Source organism: Gracilinanus agilis, chromosome 5, assembly GCF_016433145.1.
Source record: "Gracilinanus agilis isolate LMUSP501 chromosome 5, AgileGrace, whole genome shotgun sequence".
Taxonomy (NCBI): Eukaryota; Metazoa; Chordata; class Mammalia; order Didelphimorphia; family Didelphidae; genus Gracilinanus; species Gracilinanus agilis.
This window is the reverse complement of record NC_058134.1, coordinates 254,054,281-254,077,063: the sequence shown is the minus strand read 5'-3', so window position 1 is coordinate 254,077,063 and position 22,783 is coordinate 254,054,281. Positions and strand designations below refer to the sequence as shown.

General features: G+C 35.2%; 1 protein-coding gene across 1 annotated transcript in view; it reads left to right on the top strand.

The window, feature by feature from the left end:
- The window catches only part of OTOGL (otogelin like), a 220,029-nt gene extending 201,999 nt beyond the window's left edge, over positions 1 to 18,030 (top strand). Inside the window, exons 53-58 of the mRNA XM_044679180.1 lie at positions 1,705 to 1,883; positions 2,708 to 2,809; positions 4,388 to 4,507; positions 5,059 to 5,104; positions 16,139 to 16,218; positions 17,830 to 18,030. Coding sequence (XP_044535115.1) covers positions 1,705 to 1,883; positions 2,708 to 2,809; positions 4,388 to 4,507; positions 5,059 to 5,104; positions 16,139 to 16,218; positions 17,830 to 18,030 — 728 coding nt within the window. The remainder of the gene's footprint in view (positions 1 to 1,704; positions 1,884 to 2,707; positions 2,810 to 4,387; positions 4,508 to 5,058; positions 5,105 to 16,138; positions 16,219 to 17,829) is intronic.
- The last annotated feature ends 4,753 nt before the right edge of the window (positions 18,031 to 22,783 follow it).

The following is a 22,783-nucleotide window of genomic DNA, read 5'->3' as shown; positions in this document are numbered from 1 at the left end:
TCCTTATTAGATTAAAAAAATAAATTTTGAGAGACAATGTGGCATGATGATTTCCCATAATCTAGGAAGATTTGCTGATTCTGACCCAGAGAGATTCTATGATCCTGGTGAGTCCTTTAAGCTCTCCCTGCTGCAGGGTTACCCATCTCTCTGACTCTAAATTCCAGAGAAAGTTCCAGCCTGCATTTAATAAAAGGAGTTCTCTTCTCTTTTTTCCCATGAGTTATAGTTTCATTTATTTATTTGTTTACTCATTTATTTTGGTTTTGAATATTTTCCCATAGTTACATATTTCATGTTCTTTCCCTCTCCCCCAACCTCCCCAACCCCCCCCCTTAGCCAAAGCACAATTCCACTGGGTTTTACATGTATCATTGATTAAGACCTAATTCCATATTATTGATAGTTGGACTAGAGTTATCATTTAGTGTCTACATCCCCAATACTATCCCCATCAGCCCATGTGTTCAAGCAGTTGTTTTTCTTCCGTGTTTCTCCTCCCACAGTTCTTCCTTGAATGTGGCTAGTTTTCTTTCTCATAAGTCCCTCAGCCTTGCTCTGGATCCTTGCATTGCTGCTAGTAGAGAAGTCTGTTATGTTCAATTATACCACAGTGTATCAGTCTCTGTGTACAATGTTTTCCTGGCTCTACTCCTTTCACTCTGCATCAATTCCTGGACGTCATTCCAGTTCACATGGAATTAAAGGAGTTCTCTTCTAAAGAACTTCCAAACCTAATAAAAATCATCAGCCATCCCTATCATCAGCTCATTGATAGATGCTTTTACATAACTATTATTTACTAGTATATTTTTCCTACTGTTCCCACCCAGAAAGCATCTGTCTCTTATAATGAGACATTTTTTTAAAAGAGAAAAAAATGCTATCCAATAAGACTGGACATCACAGCAATCCAATTCTTTACTATATTTTCAAGAGTAAATATTTAATAAGAAGAACAGTCTAGCAAAATTCGAGGACAGTCATCCGAGGTCAGCAGCAGAGTTAATAATATTTTCAGCCACAAGAACTCTTTAAGACCATTTGCTAAGTTAGAGATAATTGTGATCTCTGTCACTGGAGAGCATATGTGAACCAACAAGATCACAGGGTCCATGAATGACTGAACTGCTAAGTCCTTCATCATTTTGTTTAGTCATTTCAGACATGTCTGACTCTTTGTGATCCCATTTGGGATTTTCATGGCAAAGATACTAGAGTGTTTTGCCATTTCCTTCTTCAACTCATTTTACAGATGAGGAAATTGAGGTCAACAGTGTTGTATAACTTATGAGGGTCACATGAATTTGAATCCAAAAAGATGAGTCTTCCTGATTTCAAGCCCAGTGTTTTATCCACTGTGCTATCTAGCTGCTCCTCCTTCATCATTTTGAAAACAATTAAGGATTTGAAATAATACAGAAGTAGTACATTTTCTTGGTTACAGGTAACTTAGGATAGATAGAAATCAGGAAGTTGGGGATTGCCTTACCATGTGACCCTGGGAAAGTCACTTAGTTTCTTATTACTCTAGCCACCTCTTTAACACTTTAAGCTGCCTAGCATACTAGCCAGCACTGGTAGAGAACTTTCTTTACCAATAAAATCATAAGTCCAGGCCACACAAAAATTTTTGTTGTTGATGTCTGATGAAAAATTGAATATTGCCTTTCCCTGTTAATATGTTATTTTTCCTTTTCTTAGAAAAGGATAATGTGTGTGTATTTCAAGAAGTAAATGTCTTGAATCCAGGAGAGTCCATGATAAAATATTTGGAAGGAGATTACTGTTATCCAATAGAATGTTTGGAAGAAAAGGATAACAGTACAGGCTATCATGTCATGAATATTTCTATGGTGAATTGTTCAAAAGAATGTGAAGAAGTAAGTATCTTGTAAAAACATGGTCTGCTAATAGACTACTTTTATATGCCATTTTTCTAAGTGCTTTTCATACATTATCGTATTCAATGTCACTGAAAGAGTATCTCAGGAAGTCATTTGTGATTGTTTGAAATAATGACTGTTTTAAAGGTTAAAGGCTTTTGCTTAAGTGGATGTTTCAATGATTAAAATAGTCCACTTTTTTGAGAATGACAGACCTAAAGCAAATTTTCAGTCTACTGTGTGCTGATATGTGCAAAAGGCGAGCCTCTGACTTTACACAACTCATCTTGCTGTAGATACTATACATGTTCAGGAATTGATGCAACTAGAAAAAAATTGAAAGATGCAAAGGTTATCATTAAAACCATTCCTAATAGCATCACTAAAGCTAATCATCATTTAAATTAATTTGATGCAGTTTTGGAAATGTCTACCTGCCTCGGGAAGGTCTGTAATTATGAGAGAGTTGGATTAGATGCCTTCTAAGGTCCGTAGTTCTCACATTTTATCATTCTGTACTGGAATAATATTTATCAGAACTAGTTAATCTTTTCAAAGGTGGTAACCATAGCAGGTCCTGATTATTGTAAATAATGAATTTTAGGAAGTGGTCCATTATTTATAGTGCCATACATATCTCACTAGGCTGGTGCCAATGCCCATACTTAACATAATCACAACTTTGAAAAGTACAAACTAAAATGTATACAATCATTTCACAGGACTTATTATTCATACTAATTGGGACTTAGTTGTATTTAAAAAATTTTTTCCTCATGGTTTATTTGATATTTATTTTGCTATTTTATTATTTTACACAGCATCAAGAATATGTTCCTTCTGCCAGCGATTATGATTGTTGTGGCACCTGCAAGAACGTGTCCTGTAGTTTCAAGATTGAAAATGATACATTTATATATGAGGTATCAAGCCTTGAATACCACGAGTAAAGAAATATGTAATATATTTCATAATATATCTGTATTCATTTGTCAACAATTATCATTGTTTGTGGAGGTATTGGAAACATGTCAGAGAGAAGCATCTTTGTTATTATATGTGTCTGAATACCAAAGATGGGTACTTTTCTAATGGCTAGCTTGTAATCAAAATTCAATTACATTTGAGACAAGGAAGAGATTTTGGAATAAGAGTTCCTAAAGGATTTTTTTGTGGTGATGCTAAATGGTTCTCAGAGTCTTACTTTGGGATTCATCCTTCTAAATAAAAGAAAATGAATATTAAGAACTCATTAACAGAGTGAGAGGTAGACTAGTAGAATGAAAGCTCCACAAAGGCAAGAAATTTTATTTTTTGTCTGCACACTCTGTATCTATCCCAATGTCTTACATTTAGTTGGCAATTAATAAATGCCTGTTGAATTGAATTGAATTGGTTAACTTTCCAATCCTGGAGTCATGAAGACCTGAGTTCAAATGTTTCCTTTAATATTTACTAGTTGGTGACTGTGACTCAATCATACAGTTTCCCTGAGCCTCAGACAACACTCTGAATTTGTCACAGGAGTTATAGATGTGTCCATCTGGAATTTGTTGGTGGTTATTGACAAATCCAGAAATCAGAATACCTTTAGAGTTGCAATGCTAGTCTAAAATAAAAGTTCAAAATGTTTGCTATTTAAATTGACATAGAGTTGAATTAAATAATGTCATAATATATCTGTATTTGTTTGTCAACAATTATCATAAAATTACATGAGGGTCTTTTCAGAAATACGATGATGATGATGTTTTTGTGTATAATTTATAATTTCATTTATTAACATAGAATATAGGGAAATTTTCAAGTTTATGTTTTGCTGTAAGTATCCTTCAGACTACTGCAAATATTCCAAACAAGAGGAGGCCAATTTTCCAAACCACTATCTTTCAGAAGTCAAGTTAACATCCTTTACCACCACCCCTGGTCAAATATGTGCATATATGTCACAAAATCATGCACCATATGAGTCACAGAAGCAACTGATGCCCTCTTGTCAGAACTTAATGATATGTAATTGTGTTTAAGATAAGGTCATTGATTTTCTTTTTTATTTAAACCATTATCTTCTGCCTTTGAATCAATCATGTGTATTGGTTCCATGGCTGAAGAATTGGGCAATGGGGTTCATTACTTGGAAAGTTCATTGTGATGGCATTTCCAGACTGTAAAAATTCATCCTCACAGACACACCACCTTACATTTTGTCATTTACCCATTCAGACTCACTGAAAAAGAGCTTCCCTCCACCTTTAACTTTTTCTTCAATTTCTAGTCTTCCATTTCACATTGAACTTTTTATAATTTACAATGAATTAAAGGAGATTGAAAAATAGGATGCCATTGACAACAAATGAAACTACAGCGATATTTTCTAGTAAAAATGCTCTCCCCATTTTCATTTGACCCTTTACTAATTAGGAAAGAAAATGTGGCCATTTCTTTTGAAAAGAGCACTAATTTGTGTTATTTAACTAATGCTGTCACTTTTTCTTTTCTAGGAGGGAAGTTCATGGGTTTTTAACTGTAGTAGATATGAGTGTGTAATGACAGATGAAGGGACGATGATTCTGGGCTATAGTGTTGTCTGTCCTCCTTTTAATGAGACTGAATGTAAAAAGGTTTGTACTTAATTTAAAAATATTAAAATGTCATATTTGATATTATTAAGCAAACATATGTCAGTGCATATTGCAGGGTTATATTTTAGATGATAGTTAATCAAATATTTTTCTGACATTTATGTGTAAATTCAAGAAACACATGAATCCCAGTGTCAAGACTCACATGAATCTTAGAGATAATCCAAATCTTTTATTTTATAAATCAAAAAAATGTGTTATTTTACCTGACCTCATAGATCCCGTTTCCCCAGAATTTCCTTTTTTTCCCCCCAAACCTTACCTGCTGTATTAGAACCAATACTAAGAGCATCAGTTCCAAGGCAGACGAGTGGAATGGGGTAGGCTGTTGGAGTTAAGTGGCTTGCCTAGGGTCACACAGGTGGGAAGTGTCCGAGGTTGGATTTCAGTCCTTGGCCTCCGATCTCTAGATCTTGCTATCCACTAAGTCACTGAGAATTTCATTTTTTTTAAACATGAAAATTATAAATGTTTTGGTGTTTCTATTTTGGTGTTTCAGTGATTATATATATATTTTCTCTTTTTCTTAGAATGAAGGTATCATAACAGTAATAAATGAAGGCTGCTGCAAGATCTGTAAGTATAATAAAAATGTTACCTTGCATAGCAGTTAAATTTTTGCTGATAAAAAGTACTGGTTTTATGAAAATTCAGAGGAGAGAGTTAGTTGATATTGCCAAATTTGAGGAAATTTAATAATATGTGACATTGTTTGGCTTCACTTGGCTACCAGGTTTCGGATTTTGGGTTTTCTTTCTGGAATATAATTAAGCTTCTCCAAATATCACATGTAGGCAGTACTTTACGATTTACCAGTTGTCTTCATCTGAAAAGCTCTGAGAGGCGTACGTGGTATGAGCATTATCTCCATTTGATAGGCAAGCTTACTTCCCTACTGTTCATGTCGGGATGACATATATCTACCTCAGCATTTCTCAGCAGGGATTTACCAACCACCACTAGTCTCTTCTTCCTCTGATCAATACCTCCAACTTATTTTCTGGGATGACCTTTGGATCCAAGTCATTACTCTTTGGAGAACAAGAAGATGCTTCCTTTGCAGAGGTTCAAATTCCACCCTTTATGGGAAAAACATCATATCTGTTAGAGGGCTTCAAAGGGTCAGTGTTTCTTTTTTTTTCCTTGAGTGTAACATTAATCCACATTCCACCCACCATACCTTCCATTCCATGTATTCTCATGGAAAACTAATATACCTTGATGTTTGTTTGAGCTGATTTATTGCTCTACTGGTTACTGAGGCACCCAGTTGATCATATATCCTTTAGATAATATTTCTTCTCACCCCTAGGTGTGAGTTGATTCCCATTTTGCTTCTCTATGAAGAATAATCTTGTAATTTGACTGTAGTTCCTCTGTCTTCTACTTTTATTTATAATAAGGTCAATTTTTTTTTCTGTCTTGCACCAAGCATGGTGCCATTTATCTTTTTTTATTTAAATATTTTTCAGTTAACAAGCATTCACTCCTCCCCCCAACTGAAAAACAAAAAATAAAATCCTTGTAACAAAACTGCATAGACAAGCAAAACAAATTCTATATTGGTCATGTCCCAAAAAGTACTGTCTCCTACTTTATATTAGTATTTTCAGAAGGTCGGTACCATGCTCCATTCATGGGTCTGTTGGAATAATGGTTGGTCATTGTACCGATCCAAAATATTAAGTCTTTCAAAGTTATTTGTTTTTATACTGTTGTTTGCTATAGTATAAATTATTCTCCTGGTTCTGCTCATTTCACTCTGCATTAGTTCATACAAGATTTTTTGAATTTTTCTGAAATTCTCTATTTTGTCATTTCTTACAGCACAATGGTCTTCCATTCCAATTCATGTACCATACTTTGTTCAGCCATTTCCTATTGACAAGCATCTCTTTCTTTTCCATTCCTTTATGGTCACAAAAAACTGTCTCTAACCTCTTTCACTCTTCCATTGTCTTCTCTCCTCCACTCCCATGCACTTCTTTATGAAATATAATTTTATTCCATTTTGTCTTTTTTCCCATTTCTAATGAGGTCAATTTAGGAATATTTACTATGTGATTTTGAAATAGAAAGACAAAAAAATGGAAACTGATCCCTGAAAGAACTTACACTCTTCTTGGAGAAAACAACATTCAAACAGATGATGCATTTTTGTTTCAATACCAGATATTTTGAGGAGGTAACAGGGGAGATTCTGATTATGATCATAGATTAGAGTTAGAAGGATCTTAGATGATCTAGTCCAGTGATGGGCAAACTACAGCCCTCAGGCCAGATGCAGCCCCCTGAAATGTTCTATCTGGCCATGTGATATTATTCCTAATCTGACGAATGCAATGAGTAGGATACAATACAATGAAACTTCAAAAGAGTTGCCTTAGAAATAGATTGACAGATGAGAATTTCCTTTCCTTTGGCTCCTTCTTTAAAAAGTTTGCCCATCACTGATCTAGTCTAATATCCTTTTCCTACAAATATGGATCCTGAGTACCACACTGCCTCTTCTATGAGCTAGATTTTAAAAGGGAAAAGGAGACCGCTTTGGGCATAGGAGACAACCTAGGACTCCTATTCTTACTGGTCTTTGGATGCTTAAATTCATTTTCTTATTGCATTCATCATGGAACAATATGATACATGTCTCAGGTTTTATTCCTTTGCAGCAATCCATCCTACAGTTTGCTGGTCCATACTTCCCTTTCCCCAAATCCCAGCAATTTCCTTTCAAATGTTATCTCAGTCTGACTGAAATGAAGCAATTTATCCCTAGTAACAAAATTGAGAAGTGTCTCTATTAGGACTCAAACTCCAGGTATCTGAATACAAGATTTGTACGCTTTTCATTATAAAAACTTATTTCATGGGCTTTTATAGCCAACAAAATGATCAACTTCATGCTAGCCTATTGGTCATGAACCTCTCAGGATCATAGAATTTGAGCCAAAAAGGACCTTAGAGGCCATCTAGTCCAACTCCTTTCATTTTACAGATGAGGAAACTAGGATCGGAGAATTGTTCATCCAAGTTTATTTAGGCAGTAAGTAGCAGAGCTGGGATTTGAACTGATGGCCTCTGACTCCAGGTACAAAACCACCTTCTATTCTTCCTCTTTCTTCAAACTTTGGTCATCAAGTCTTCATTCAGTAGATATGACCTTGCTTCTGAGTCTATATTCAAAGCCTTCCCAATGGGGTAGAAAATCCAAGAATGTCTATTCTGGTGGCATAGCCTGTGGGAACCTGTGGTGAATTTTAGGACATGTTGAAGTATTAGCGTAGGATTTTTTGGGGAATATTCTAGAAATTCAATATACTAGAGGTACATGCCCAGGACATGTGGAGATTTCCCCTGACAGAATGGGAAATTTGTTCCAACAGCTATGAAGATAGGTACTATGGAGCACTTATACCTTGGTCAGACATCAAAAATACCAAAGTCACCCACTGTATCCTAGGCTGTTACCAGTCTTCTTGGTTTTTGTCTTATTACTGGGTTTTGCTGACTCTGGAAGAGAGAGTGAGGCTGATGACTTTGTGCAGCTCTGCTTTACGTAAAGATAATTTATAACCAAGTTAAGACATCACCCCCATGATATCATTGGTCCTCTTTGAAAATGAAGCATGAACAACAACAATAACCCAGAATAAAGGTAGAAAGAAAAGAACTCAGTGGATTTCTATATGGAGCCCAGTGCAGCGTTCTGTTTTAATGTTTTCTTAAGCTAACAATTAATCCCAGGACTATATAAATTATTTGGAAAAATAGGCAAAGAAGGAGTCCTACCAAATTCCTTTTATGACACAAATGTACTAATGATACCTAAAGCAATAAAGGAAAAATTAGAGAAAGAAAATTAGAAACCAATCTCCCTAATGAATATTGATGCAAACAATTTAAATAAAACACTAGAAAGAAAATTACAGCAATATATCATAAGGACCATTTATCATAAGGTGGGATTTATACCAGGAATGGAGTGCTTTTTTAATATTAGGAAAACTATGATTATAATTGACCATATAAATAAATCAACAGAAATTATGATTATTTCAATCAATGCAGAAATTTTTTTGACAAATTAAATATCCCTTCCTATTAAAAACACTAGAGAGCATATTAATAAATGGAACTTTCCTTAGAATGATAAGTAGTATCTACCTAAAACCATCAGCAAGCATTATCTCCAAGGGGGACAAGTTAGAAACTTTCCCAGTAAGATTAGGAGTGGAGCAAGGATGCCCATTATTACTGCTATCATTCAGTATTGTACTAGAAATGCTAGCTATAGCAATAAGAGAAGAAAAAGAAATTGAAGGAATTAAAATTGGAAATAAAGAAGCAAAATTATCACTCTTTGAAAATGGTAGTATGCTTAGAGATCTCTAGAGAATAAACCAAAAATATTAATTATAATAATAAATAATCTAGTACTGGCTAATAAAAAGAGTGGTGGTTCAGTGGAATAGATAAGGTATACAAAACCTAGTAATAAAGAACCATAGCAATTTAGTGTTTGATAAATCAAATGATCCAAGTTTTGGGGACAAGAAATCACTATTTGACAAAATCTGTTGGAAAATTAGAAAATTGTATGGCAGAGACTGGGAAAATAGACCAACATTTCACACAATATACCAAAATAAGATCAACATGGGTATATGATCTAAACATTAATGGTGAAACCATAAGTGAATTAGGGGAACATGGAATTGTTTACCTGTCAGATATATGGATAAAGAAAGAATTTAGGACCAGTAAGAGATAGAGGGAATTATAAATATAAAATGGATAATTTCAATTATATTACATTAACATTTTTTTTGTACAAAGCAAATGCAACTAAGATCAGAAGGAAAGCAGAAAGCAAGAAAAAAACTTTTTATAGTATCTCTGATAAAGATCTTATTTCTCAAATATACAGAGAACTAAGTCAAATGTATAAAAATAAAAGTCATTCTCCAATTGTTAAGTGGGCAAAGGATAAATAGGCAGTTTTTAGATGAGGAAATCAAACGAAGCCACCTATAGTAGTGTGAAAATGCTCTAAATTACTTGAATAGAGAAATCATATTTAAACAATTCTGAGTACCACCTCCACACCTATTAGATTTGATAATATAATAGAAAAGGAAAATGAGAAATGTTGGAGGAAATGTGGGAAAATTAGGACACTAATAAACTGTTGGTGGTGTTGTGATCTTATCAAACAATTCTGGAGAGCAATTTGGAACAATACTTAAAGGACTCTAAAATTATGCATTCTCTGATCCATCAATACCATTAGTAGGTCTATATCACAAAGAGATTAAAACATGGGAAAAGGACCTATTAATATAAAAATGTTTATTGTGGCTCTTTTCGAGTAGCAAAAAATTGGATTCATTAATTAGGGAATGAATGAACAAGTTATGGTATATGGTTGTGATGGAATATCTTTATGCCATAAAAAATAACAAGCAGTATGGTAGAAAAATATAGAAAGACTTACATGAACTGATGCAAAGCAAAATGAGCAGAACTAGAAGAATATTGTACATAGTGACAACAATATGTTTTGACCAACAACTATAAATGACCTAGTTATTCTTAGCAATGCAGTAATCCAAAATAATCCCCAGAGACTCATTGGGAAAAATGCCATCTGCTCTCTGAGAAAGAACTGATGAAGACTAAAACATACTATATTTCATCTTCTTTTTACTTCTTTTTTTGTTTGAGATTTCTTCCACAAAATGACTGATATGGATAAATGTTTTATGTGACTACAAGCACAAAATCTTTATCAGATTGTTTATTGTACTGAGGAGGGGGAGGGATGGAGGGAGGGAGAATGGGAAGGAGGAAGAGAATTTGGAATTCAAAACTTCAAAATGAATATTAACATTGCTTTACATATAATTGAGCAAAAATAAAATATTTATTAAATATTATGTTAAGTTGCCCAATAGAACTAATGAGCCCCAAGATCTCAGATCTACATCGACCAGGGTTCTTGACCTAAGATTAGAAGTCCTTTGAAGGGAGAGAGGGAAGGATATGAACTTCATAAGTTAAAAATATACATATTAATTTTTACTAAACTAACTGAAATTTATCATTATGGATATATTAAAAATTATCAGGAGAGGCTATGGCCTTTATCCATGTTCGAGAGAGGTCCATGATATAAAAATGGTTAAGAGCCCCTGATATAGAGTATTGACTCTTGTATGCAGAATAACTTCATGACTCCGTGTGTTTCAACTCCCTTGTGAATATTCAGCAAATAATCACCATGATGATGAGAGCAAGAATAACAACAGCCAGTAACACAAAAATAGCGATGAAATAATATTTATGACAATAATAATAATAAACACAGCAACAATACTAACAATGATGAACACAAAATGACAAGAATGGTAGTAATGAAAAAACCCCAATAATAATACCTATAAGAATGATTACAAAATGATGAGCATGTTAACAAAATTTATAATGCCATTACCACAGTACTAATGAGGATAATAGCAATAATATGACAAGAACCAGGACAGCAATAATGATTGTTAAAGATACAATAACAAGGAAAACAATTACAATGAGATAACAGCAACACTTAAGAAAACAACAGTTGTGACAAAGCCAATAACAATAAAAATGGACAACAATAGTAAGGAAACAATCTTGTTCTAACAATAATGATGATGGTGAACACAGTAATACCAGGTTGAAAACAATAGCAACAGCATCAATAGTAATGATGACAACAATAATTATGACAATAATTTACATTTATGTATCACTTTGAGTCTGTATTGTTCTTTATATACATGTATATAAAATTTATTTTAGTCTCAGAGTAACTCAGATAAAACATCATTATTCCCATATTAAACATAAGGAAAATGAGACTCAGAGTAGACTTTCCCATCATTTTTTAAATAGCAAGTATCAGAAGTGAGATTTCCTGACACCTTGTCTAAAGCTTTATATCAGTGATTCCCAAAGTGGGTGCCACTGCCCCCTGGTGGGTGCTGCAGCAATCCAGAGAGGCGGTGATGGCCACACTTTTTTTGTATTACATTCTTTTCTGAGTTCAATAAATAGTTCCATAATTTCCAGGGGCGCTAAGTAACATTTTTTTCTGGAAAGGGGGCAGTAGGCCAAAAAAGTTTGGGAACCACTGCTTGGTATATTAAAGACAGAGTATTTCTTCTCATTGTCCTTGATCCCTATATTCAAAAGACCTTCAGACAGGGATACCACTTAGTCTAAGAGGAACTGTGATAAATTATGAAGCATGTTTTGTTTACAGTAAGAGGCAATGTCACAAGGTTGATAAAAGATTTAGCCTTAACTCAAGAAGAACTGAGTTCAAGTTCTAACTCTGAAATGTACCTGCTGGGGGATCCTAGGCAAGTCACAACCTTTTAGTATCCCAAACTATTCTCCAAGACTATGTTACAGAGTAGATTTGTGTTAGTAGAGGAGTGTCCTCACCTGGGAGTTCTCTCTACTAAAGAACTCATAACACAGCTACAGTTACAGAGAAAACTATATTACAGAAAAGGGATATGTCAATAATTTGACAAAAATTCTGATTAATTCATGCTATGACATTACTTTGATTTATTCCTTCTCCAAAACCATACAAGTCAATGAAAGGGCAGTGAACCCTACATGCAAATCAAAATTGTTGGTGAAAGTCCTGAGAGACCTCTCTTTCTCACTCTTTCTTTGATCCTCAGCCAAGAGCCAGGAACAATAAACAAAAGGCTCACAATCCTAAAATAACCTCCATTGGCTCAATTCCAGCTGAGGTATCAGTGCTAATTACTTGCTTGAAGAAATGCAGGTTTCGAGAGCTTTCTGTTTGGGACGGTGCCAGCCAGCTCGGCTTTTACTTTATTTTACTTGAAAGTGGACAGTTTTCATCTTTTTTGTAAAGTACATTTTAAAATATTCCATTATCTACACTCTTAATATAGTAGTATAGTAGATTCACCTGTCCGCTTAGCATTCTTTATTCAAGTTGGAAAAGTACATCTGAAAGGAATACTAAAAATGCTGTCGGGGAAAACATTACACCTGCACATACTCAGCAAGTTGTTTGTTCTGGCCTTTGTTTTTGCTGAAGAAGATATATAAGAAAAGACACAAGTAAACACTACCTATGGTGTGTATGTATTCTATAACTGGATATATGGCATATATGCACACACATATCATTGTCATCATATGTATATATTTCTATTGCTCTCTATTTACATCTATTTTGGGGCAGCTCGGTAGCATAATGTATAGAGCACCCGCTCTGTTGTCAGGGAGTCTCATCTTCCTGAGTTCAAATCCAACCTCAGAGACTTACTAGCTGTGTGATCCTGGGCAACTCACTTAACCCTGCTTGCCTCAGTTTTCTCATCTGTAAAATGAGCTAGAAAAAGAAAGAGCAAACCACATCAGTATCTTTGCCAAGAAAACCCCAAATGGGATCACGAAGAGTCGAACATGGCTGAACTACCTGAACAACAGCAACAAACCTATCTCCCAGATTTTTCATTCACATTTTTCTGGGTCTAGTAGAAAAAGATCATCTGAGCAATACCAATGAGAATTTATTTTGGAAAATGAGGTTTGTAACTGCATTATAATCTTATAGCGAATGTTAATTTACATTACATGTAATCTTACATGAAATATAATCTTATATTCAAAATTCAATGATTTTAAGGATAGGATTTTTCTACTTGAGCATTTTTTTGTGCAAGAATCTGTAAGGAAAGGCACAGTCAGAATCCAATAGGACTTGCTACTCCTTGTGGAAGCATTTCTAAGTGGAAGCATGTGATCGATAGCAGAGACCGATCTCTAATTTGGTTTTCCACTGTGAGTGTTGTTTTCTTTACAAATAGTGTTTGTAAAGAGTGATGTGATGCATTCAAAGTGAATTAATTACATCTCGGTTACTTTTACATAGTGGGTTTGTGACATTAGACCAAATTTCATAGTCACAGGATTTTAGGGCAGGTCAGGAGAAACATGGAAATCATCTATTTCAACACCTTTCTTCTTTTTTTTTTTAAAAAAAGCCTTTACTTTCTATTCTTAGAATTGATACTAGATATTTTAAAGGCAGAAGAGTGGTAAGGGTTTTGCAGTGGGAGTTAAGGGACTTGCCCAGGGTCATGCAGCTAGCAAGTGTCTGAGGCCAAATCTGAACTCAGGCTCTCCTTCCTCCAGACCTACAGCTCTATCCAATGTTCTATCTAGTTACCCCTCAACTCTCTTATTTTCAAATGAGGAAACTGAGGCATTCACAGGTTAAATGGCTTATTATTGATGGTCATCCAGTGAGGATAGCAGCAAATCATGGATGCAAATCAAGTATGATAAACTGCATATGGACGAATATGTTGAATCAAGATAACTTGTTTTACAGATAATAAAGTACAGATGAGAACAATGCTGATGCAAAAGAGCAAAGATCATAGGATCATAGAGTTAGTTTTGGAAAAGATCTTAGATGTCCTCAAGTCCCACCTTTTCCTTTTACTGATGAGGAAACATGGACCCAGGTAGTTTATGTCATTATTTGCCCAAGTTAATAAGTGCCTGTAGTTGAAAATAAGGACTTGGGATTTGAAACCAGGTTTTCCTAAGTCCAAACTCTTTGATGTTTCTCTATACCCTTTTAAGGAAACATAAAATAGTTTTTAAAATGTTCCTAATGCAATGTGTAGGGGGTGGAAACACTGAATTAATAGTAATTACAGGCTTTTACTTTCATCCTTTTCTCTAAATCAGTGATGGGCAAACTATGGCCCGTGGGCCAGATGTGGCCCCCTGAAATGTTCTATCCAGCTGTGGGACGTTATTCCTGATGAATACAGTGAATAGAATACAATACAATGAAACTTTGCCAGAGTTGCCTTAGAAACAGACAGACAGATGAGCATTTCCTTTCCTCTGGCCCCCTCTTTAAAAAGTTTACCCATCACTGCTCTAGCCCCATTGGGTGACCATCAATAAATAAGTCACTTACCCTCTCTCTATGCCTCAGTTTCTCATTAGGAAAATAAGGGTGTTGGAATTTATGATCTCTCTGTTTCTCCTGCCAAGCCCTAAAATCCCATAATTGTGGAATTTGGCTGCCTGCTACAAATCCACCATGAAAAAGTCACAGGGATGTAATGAATTTACTTTATATTCATCAAATCAGTTTGTACAATTTAGTGCTATTGTGTGAATATTGTATAAATATAAAGGCATCAATAAAATGTTAATAGCAATATGGGATTCAGCATTTTTCCTCTTCAATTGCCTTCCTATACTTCTCTTAGATATATTCTTACATTTATGTCCATTACATATGCATGAATAATAAATTAGCTTTTATCATGCCCATAAAATGTCCCAGTCACTGTCCCAAGCAAGGGTGACACAAATACAAATGTGAGACAATCCATCCTTTCAAAGAGTTTAACAGTCCATTTCTGGGAGTGATTTCCAGGCAAAGAAGTGACTGGGTAGATAGAAAGATGATGACTTGGTCCATAGTAGGGCAGGTTATGTACATGGTGACATGGAAGATGTCAAGAAAGTCCAGGCAAACAGAAAAATAAAGCATTGTTTGATGACCTGACCAGAGGCTACATAGACTGTGTTTAGTCACACATTTCTCAAGTCTCCTTGGTCCCAGGGAGGGAGTGTCAAAGGAGAGTAGAGGATCTCTACCCTTTTGGTGCGGTGTTCCCCTGTTTTTCCAGGATTGGTACTTTGCCAGATGATGAGAAGCAGTTATTAGCAGAATGGCTGGTAGTAGAGATAAGGTGTATGACTAGAAGTGTATATAGATGTATTTGTACTAAAATCAGCATGCCATCTTTAATCTTTTAAATCCAGTGAAACATTCTAGATAGAAGTCACTAAAGGTGAGAAGATGTTCTTAAGGGTGTCAACATAAGAATTATTATGAAACCATTGCCCTTAAAAATGGTAGACAGGACCAGCTAGGTAGCTGAGTGGACTGAGAGCTGGACTTAGAGATGGGAGGTCTGTGGTTCAAATTTGGCTTCAGACACTCCCTAGCTGTGTGACTCTGAGCAAGTCACTTAACCCCCATTGCCTAGCTTTTACTACTGTCCTACATTGGAACCAAATCACAGTATTGATTCCAAGATGGAAAGTAAGGATTTTAAAATTCAAATAATTTATGTGAATGAAATTCTAATTGGGAACAAAATGTAATTGGGAAATTTAAGGGAAATTGTTGAAATAATATATTGTATTATATCATGTATAAATAGAGATTTTGAACCTTGGACTCCATTCCCTATAAGTCCCTTAGTATTTCCCCAAATTCTCTTTAATCTGTCCTGTGCCTCCATGTTTGCATAGTCACGTTATTGTTTTATAAGTTCTGTAGCTCTTCCCTCTCCTTTTTTTTTTGCTCTTGGGAGCAGGCTGGTTAATACCTTTTAGTTAGTTTTCTTTGTTAGTTTATTATTAATAAAATTTTATAAAAATATAATATCTAGTTATTGGATGTTAATTTTAAACTCCATAATCACAAAGATTCCATCATGATATGTTAAAGGAATAAATATTTCCTCTATTTCATAGGCCGAAGGGAAGAAAGAATGTGCCAGAAAATAACAGTAAAAACAACCATAAAAAAACAAGATTGTACAAGTCAAAGTCCTGTGAGTATGCAAAATCATTGTTCTTTTCTAACTATGGACATTTCTTTCTAGAAGACAGATTTATATGCGACAATAATAGCTCATATTTTTATAATGCTTCTTTGTGAAATGCTTCTCTTATGATAGCCCCAAGGTAGATAGTGCAAGTTTTGTAATTCTTATTTTATAGATGAATAACCCGCGCCCCAGATTTTTGAATAAATTTTCTCTTGGTCATACATCTAAGATGGGAAGTTGCTGAGGGGAAATTGATACCAAATTGCTCTGACTTCTTAATGGCTCCAAGCAGTCTTTAGGGTAGAAACAGACCATTATGAAAGTCAGCCAGGTCTTCTAACCAATGAACAGTCATTAAATTACCTCCCTCCCTTAAATACTATTGTATTGAATGCTTCAGTTATGGTATTTTTTTTCTTGGTCAATCAACTAAGAAAGGACCCAGATTTTTGAAGAAATTTTCACTTGGTTATACAACTAAGATGGGCCATATTCAGGATTCAAATCCATGTGGTTTGATTCCGTGTCAAGAACTCTCTCTGCTATATTATGTAACCACATTTGGAGTCACAATCTGGGATTGATTCTTCCAACAAAAATGATTAATATCTTCTTCAAATGATGTGTGTCAATGTGTGAATTACTCTTTGCTGAAATGGTTGCCAACCACAAACAGAACCCATAAAGGAGAGAGAAAATAAATAGAAATGGAGGGAGAGAACTGGGAAGGGGAAGAAGGGGTAATGAGAGACAAAGAAACAGGGCAACAGAGAGGAGCTGGTTTTGTCTTCCTTCTAACACATGCTGTGTGCATCTCCTTGGGCAAATTGCTTCCCTTCTCTGTCTCCCAAATTTAAAATTCTAAGTTACAATGAGTGATCAGAATTGGTGGAGGGAGTTTACTTATCTGAGAGGTGCTTTTACCTGGGAAATCACAACTATATTAATTTCCTGCCCAGTGGCAATGCTTCTTTGGATAAGAACAAATTCCTTTAAACTTCCCTTATTTTCCAAACTTTTATCGTTTTGATGCCTATTGGAGAACTGTCCCTTTCCACAGTCTTCATAGGGAATGGCGTAATTCTGATTACAATAGACTCATTTGTTCAAGTTCCAATAGGCTACAATCCAATTAATTGGTAACCATGTTATTCTTGCTTTATCATTTTAGCAATTTTTGGTCTGACTCATATGTGCCAATTGGTATTATTTTACTTGATGTGAGAATTAATTTTCTTTCACTTACTTATCCTGGTCATGTTTCCTTTTTTACTTATTTTCTGGAATCTGCCAGCAGCCATAGACATCTGAGAATTGTAATAATTAGGGAAGGGGCTGGGGAAAAATGATACCAAGTTGTTCTGACTTTAGTGGCTCCAACCAGTCATCAGGGCTAGGAGCAGACCATTATGAAAGTCTGCCAGGTCTCCTAATGAGTGAACAGTCATTACATTACCTGCCTCCATTAAATACTGGCATGTTGAACGCTTCAAACAGTTATCTTTGAATGGTATTTTAGACATAGCACAATTTAGAGTTATCACTCATTCTCTCACTAATGGCAAAAATGGAACTTCTCATGGACTCACATTTCTTCTTCCTTCTCTTTAACAGATAAATGTTGCTTCTTGTGATGGGAAATGCCCATCTGCTACCATCTACAATGTCAATATCGATAACCATTTTAGATTCTGCAAATGTTGTAGGGAAAGTGGAGTGCGGAATGTGAATGTGCCTCTCTTCTGCTCAGGAAATGGCTCAGAAGTTATGTACACCTTTCAAGAACCCATCGACTGCTCATGTCAATGGAAATGAATTCTGGATTAAACAAAAACCCCATAATGAGTATTAGGGTTCATTGTTATTTTCCTATCGCTGGAGAGGTTTGTACCTTTTTAAAAATTAATAAACTTATGAAAACTTGGATCCCATAATTTTATTACTGATAGTAAATCCTTAAGTTGCTTTAGTAAAGTCACTTTTTCCTTTATCTAGTATGTATTTCAGTGTATTGCACTGTCTAGTTCAATAAAACTACTTTCTTGTGTGATCCTGAAATATAGTGATGTCTAAGATTTGAAAAAGCAGTAACTTCAGATCATCTTTGCATTGACTGAAACATAATTTGGAGAAACTCTCCATTTCACTTAATTGCAGCTAAAGTCATTGCAAATGAAATTTTATCTCCCTTTGTAAGAACCTGGGAAGCAAAAGCCAGTGTTACTTAATATCCCCAAATCTCTACTTTTTTTTCCATAGGAGTAGAGTGGGTAAAAATTGGCTTCTAGATTGGTAGATGTAATCAGACTTTATAGACTCACAGAATCACAAGATCATAGAATATTAGAACTATAAGAGGCTTTCAAGATTACCTATTTTAACCATATTTTTTGAAAGTCGTAATGCCTTTCCCTCTAGAGATACCTTCTAACTTTTCTGTAGGTATCTTCTATGTTCCTTTTTGTAGACATTTAATATCCCCTGGTAGAATGCAAGTTCCTTGAGGGCAGGGGTTCTTTTTCTTTTTCTTTTTTAGGATCCTCAGGACTTAGCATAGTGCCTAACACATTGAAAGCACTTAAATGCTTCTTGATTGATTGGTACATTGATTTGTCCTGTCTTACTCAAATAGGTAGTAATGCTGTAGCTTAAGCAGAACCCCAAATCTTTCTCTTGCATCCCAGGTCTCTGAGTGTCTTATACTTTAAGGGATTAGCCATTGGAGTCCCCCTTTGTAAAGATTTAAAATTATGTGCATTTCAAACTCTTAGGTCCAGTGCCTTTGGATTAACCAATGAAAATGCCACACATAGAGAGATAAATACATATTGTAGATACCAAGAAATGGGGTGGGGAAATGCATCCTCAGCAGGCATGGGGAGGAGGGAAATCTTGTACCTTTATTTTTATACCATGAAATCCCTGGTATTCTGTATATAACTATTATTTAACATATTTGGTAAGTAGCCCAGAGTGCTTAGACACTGGCATCCATTTTTAGATGTATATCTAGACTATACAAGACAATAAGGATTTTTTTATACTTATGCTGCTTTCTCTGTGTTATGGGAATGGGATAAGATTATTTGAATGTATTAATGCTTCTGCAATAAAATGTTGTGCCTTTAAATCAATAATTTAAAAAATGCCTAGGCTGAAGAGAAAACAAGACAGGAGGTATTCAATAGACAGACTCTCACCAGGACTTTGAAATATACACTCTGAATAACCATTGGTACTTTTACAGGAAATCTCCATTTAACTTAAAAGTCATTTGTAACAGAAAAAAAAAAAAACACAACCGTTTGTCATAGAAACTTAGCAGGAATAGTGATAGGAAGCAGACTTGTGATTTCATTTGCTAAGGGAAGTTGCAGATGAAGAAGTTCCCGCTCCCAATGCAGGACAGTACCTACTCTGCAGTTTATAACCTTGGAGGAGTGAGATGTTAAGAATTTTGTCCAGGGTCTCTCAGAGGAATGACTTAAACCACTTCTTCCTGGCTTTGAGACCAGCTCTTCAAAGATTTATCATGTGGTTTTTCAGACCAAGACTATTAATCATTCTGTTCTCTGTGCGTGTTTTGGTGGGGGGAACAAAAAGTTTCACAATTATACGTATAAAATCTTGTTTTAAAATTTCAGAAGGATAGGGGGCAGCTAGGTGGTTCAGTGGATAGAGAACCAGATCTGAAATTTGACCTCAGATACTTCTTAGTTGTGTGACCCTGGGCAAGTCACTTAACCTCAATCATCTAGTTGTTATTGCTCTTCTGCCTCAGAAGTGATATCTAGTATTGATTCTAAGGCAGAAGGTAAGGGTTATAAAAAAACTCAAATGGTATAGGACATCATTGAACTTTAACATTAGAAAGGAAGTCAAATATGATAGAATTCTATTTCATCACAATGATTATAATTCCTCTGTATTTTAGCATGGCAAAAGCATTTAACTGATATTGTTTTTTATTACTATTATTGTTATTATATCTGGATATATGATTTGATCCATATTAGGAATTCCTAATGATGAAATTCTCTCTGCTGCCTGAGCTATGATTCTGCAAGTTATATTCCATTTGAGTTACTGAGGCGCTATGCCATTGTGAAGTTAATGGTCACAAAGCCAATATGTTTCAGAGATAGAGGACTTAATTTCAGATTATTCTGCCACCAAGACTAGCCTTCTGTCCAGTAGACCTTACTGTCTCTCATATTGATGGTATCGTTCATAATTTAACACATATGTCAATGATCTGTGATTTTGTTGGTGGGGGTACTCCCTACCACTAACTAACGCTGAGCACAATCTTTACTATACAAAAGTTGCTCTATTCCCCTGAGTTATAGTTAACCAGGATTATTCGGCAAAGATTTCATAAATAAAAAAATGTTTTTAGGTTTTTTTTATGAATATCTGATTCATGCTATAAGAAATCCTCATAATACACTTAGAAACAATGGTTGAAATTTATCTTTTGGGCTAGAGAAAAAGCAATGCATCATGGTCAGAGAAATGGTCTTGGAGTCAGAAAGATCTGAGTTTAAATCTTCCTCTGACTTTGAGTGGATTAATCTCAACATCTCATTCCCCTCATCAGCTCTCTGGTTCCCACCTACATTGGCAAAAGGGAGTTTTCTCTTTGCAAATTTCATATGTCAGTGAAATCACAGGTTCAATTTCCCCCCTAAAGAAAGAAAAATCTTGATCAAAATTGGAGAAATAAAACAGTGTACAACATTAATGTGAAAATATGGATATTGGAATCATTTGAAAGCACTGTATCTTGATTGAATTTGTAAATTACATATTTCATCTGTCTCTGTTTTGTAATCTACTTGTATTTGACATCAAAGAAAAATCAATAAAAATTACTTCATGAATTCCTATGCTTTATGATGGGTTTTTATTTGTAATGTAAATTACATCTGTAATAGAAACTATTTTGCTCTGTGTCTGAAAGTCATCTCATGATTAACACGTGATTGAATCTAGTGGGGATTTTCTTTAGTACGTTGGTTTAACCTCTGTCTGAATTACTTCCTTCATCTCCCTGCTCCCTTTCTGGCTTTGCTTCAGTTAAGTTACCTGATCTTTCCTCCTTTCTCCTTCATTTTACCACATGGACAAATGCCAGCAGCAACCTCTATTTTGCTAGTGCCATTCCAAATCTACCTCCATTTTTGGGCAGAAAGTCATCTTTTTGTTATTATGGATCACTTTTAGTGTCAGAGCTGTCCACAAAATGCTCCTTTTTGCTTTCTAGTTTGCTTTTTAGATTAAGTTGTGGCAAGGCATAATGGATATTTTGAGGCTTCTGAGATGGTCTCAGTATCATCAAGACCTGGATTCTAAGCCCTGCTACAGACTGACTTTGTAATACTGGCCAAAACAGGAAACCCCTTTGAGCCTGTTACCTCAGCTGTAAAATTTGGATAGTAATAGCACCCACCTTAGAATATTGTGAGGATTAAGTGAAATGATGCCTACAAGACATTTCACAGACTTAGTAGTATTCTCTAAGTGCAAGCTATTTTTTATTAGATGCAACATGCTGTAATGACTATTATCAAGATATGTCACTGAAGCATGATCAGCATAAAAACAGGAAAGCAACTCTTCTGCCCTCCCCACCTCTTACTTCTCATATATAAAGTATATTGAGGGGCAGCTGGGTAGCTCAGTGGATTGAGAGCCAGGCCTAGAGACAGGAGGTCCTGGGTTCAAATCTGGCCTCAGACACTTCCCAGCTGTGTGATCCTGGGCAAGTCACTTGACCCCCATTGCCTACCCATACCACTCTTCTGCGTTGGAGCCAATACACAGTATTGACTCCAAAACGGAAGGTAAGGGTTTTAAAAAAAAAAGTATATTGAGAAAACAAACTCAAATGTTGCATGATGGGAAAATTTTCAAAAAAGGAGAGAAAATGTTTAACTTCAGGAAAGGGAGTATTGTTGGTATTTTGTTTTGTTTTAAATGTGGAATGTGCTGCCCACACTTTAATTAAATTGTTGTTATGGCATTGTGGGATGACACTCCTGCTGACTTTTGAAAATTATCCTCTTTCTAAAACTCCCCTTTCACTTGTAAAAGTTGTAAATTGTTGTAAGAAGCTTTGAGTGATATTCATTTCATTGAAAGAAACCCCGAATATTTAACAGCTAGAAATTTTTAGGTAAAATAACATAAACAGGGAATACTTTTGTAGAAAGATTCTCTTTGGGTGAGAAAATTCACTTCTCAAAATTTCTAAAATTATTTATTTTGCATTAATTTCCTTCTAAGTTAATAATTGTTCATTTCTATGAATTAGTTGCTCTACAGAAAAACCCACTATCCCTGTGACTACTTAGACCAAAACTCCCTTTACTGTGCTCTCTCTCTCTGTCTCTCTGTCTCTCTCTCCTTTCTTTTCTCTCTCTCTCTCTCTCTCTCCTTTTCTTCTTTCTCCTTCATTCTCTTTCTCTGTCTCTCTCTCTGAGTCTCCTTTCTTTTCTCTCTGTCTCTCTCTTTTTCTTCTTTCTCCTTCATTCTCTCTGTCTCTCTGTCTCTGTCTCTGTCTCTT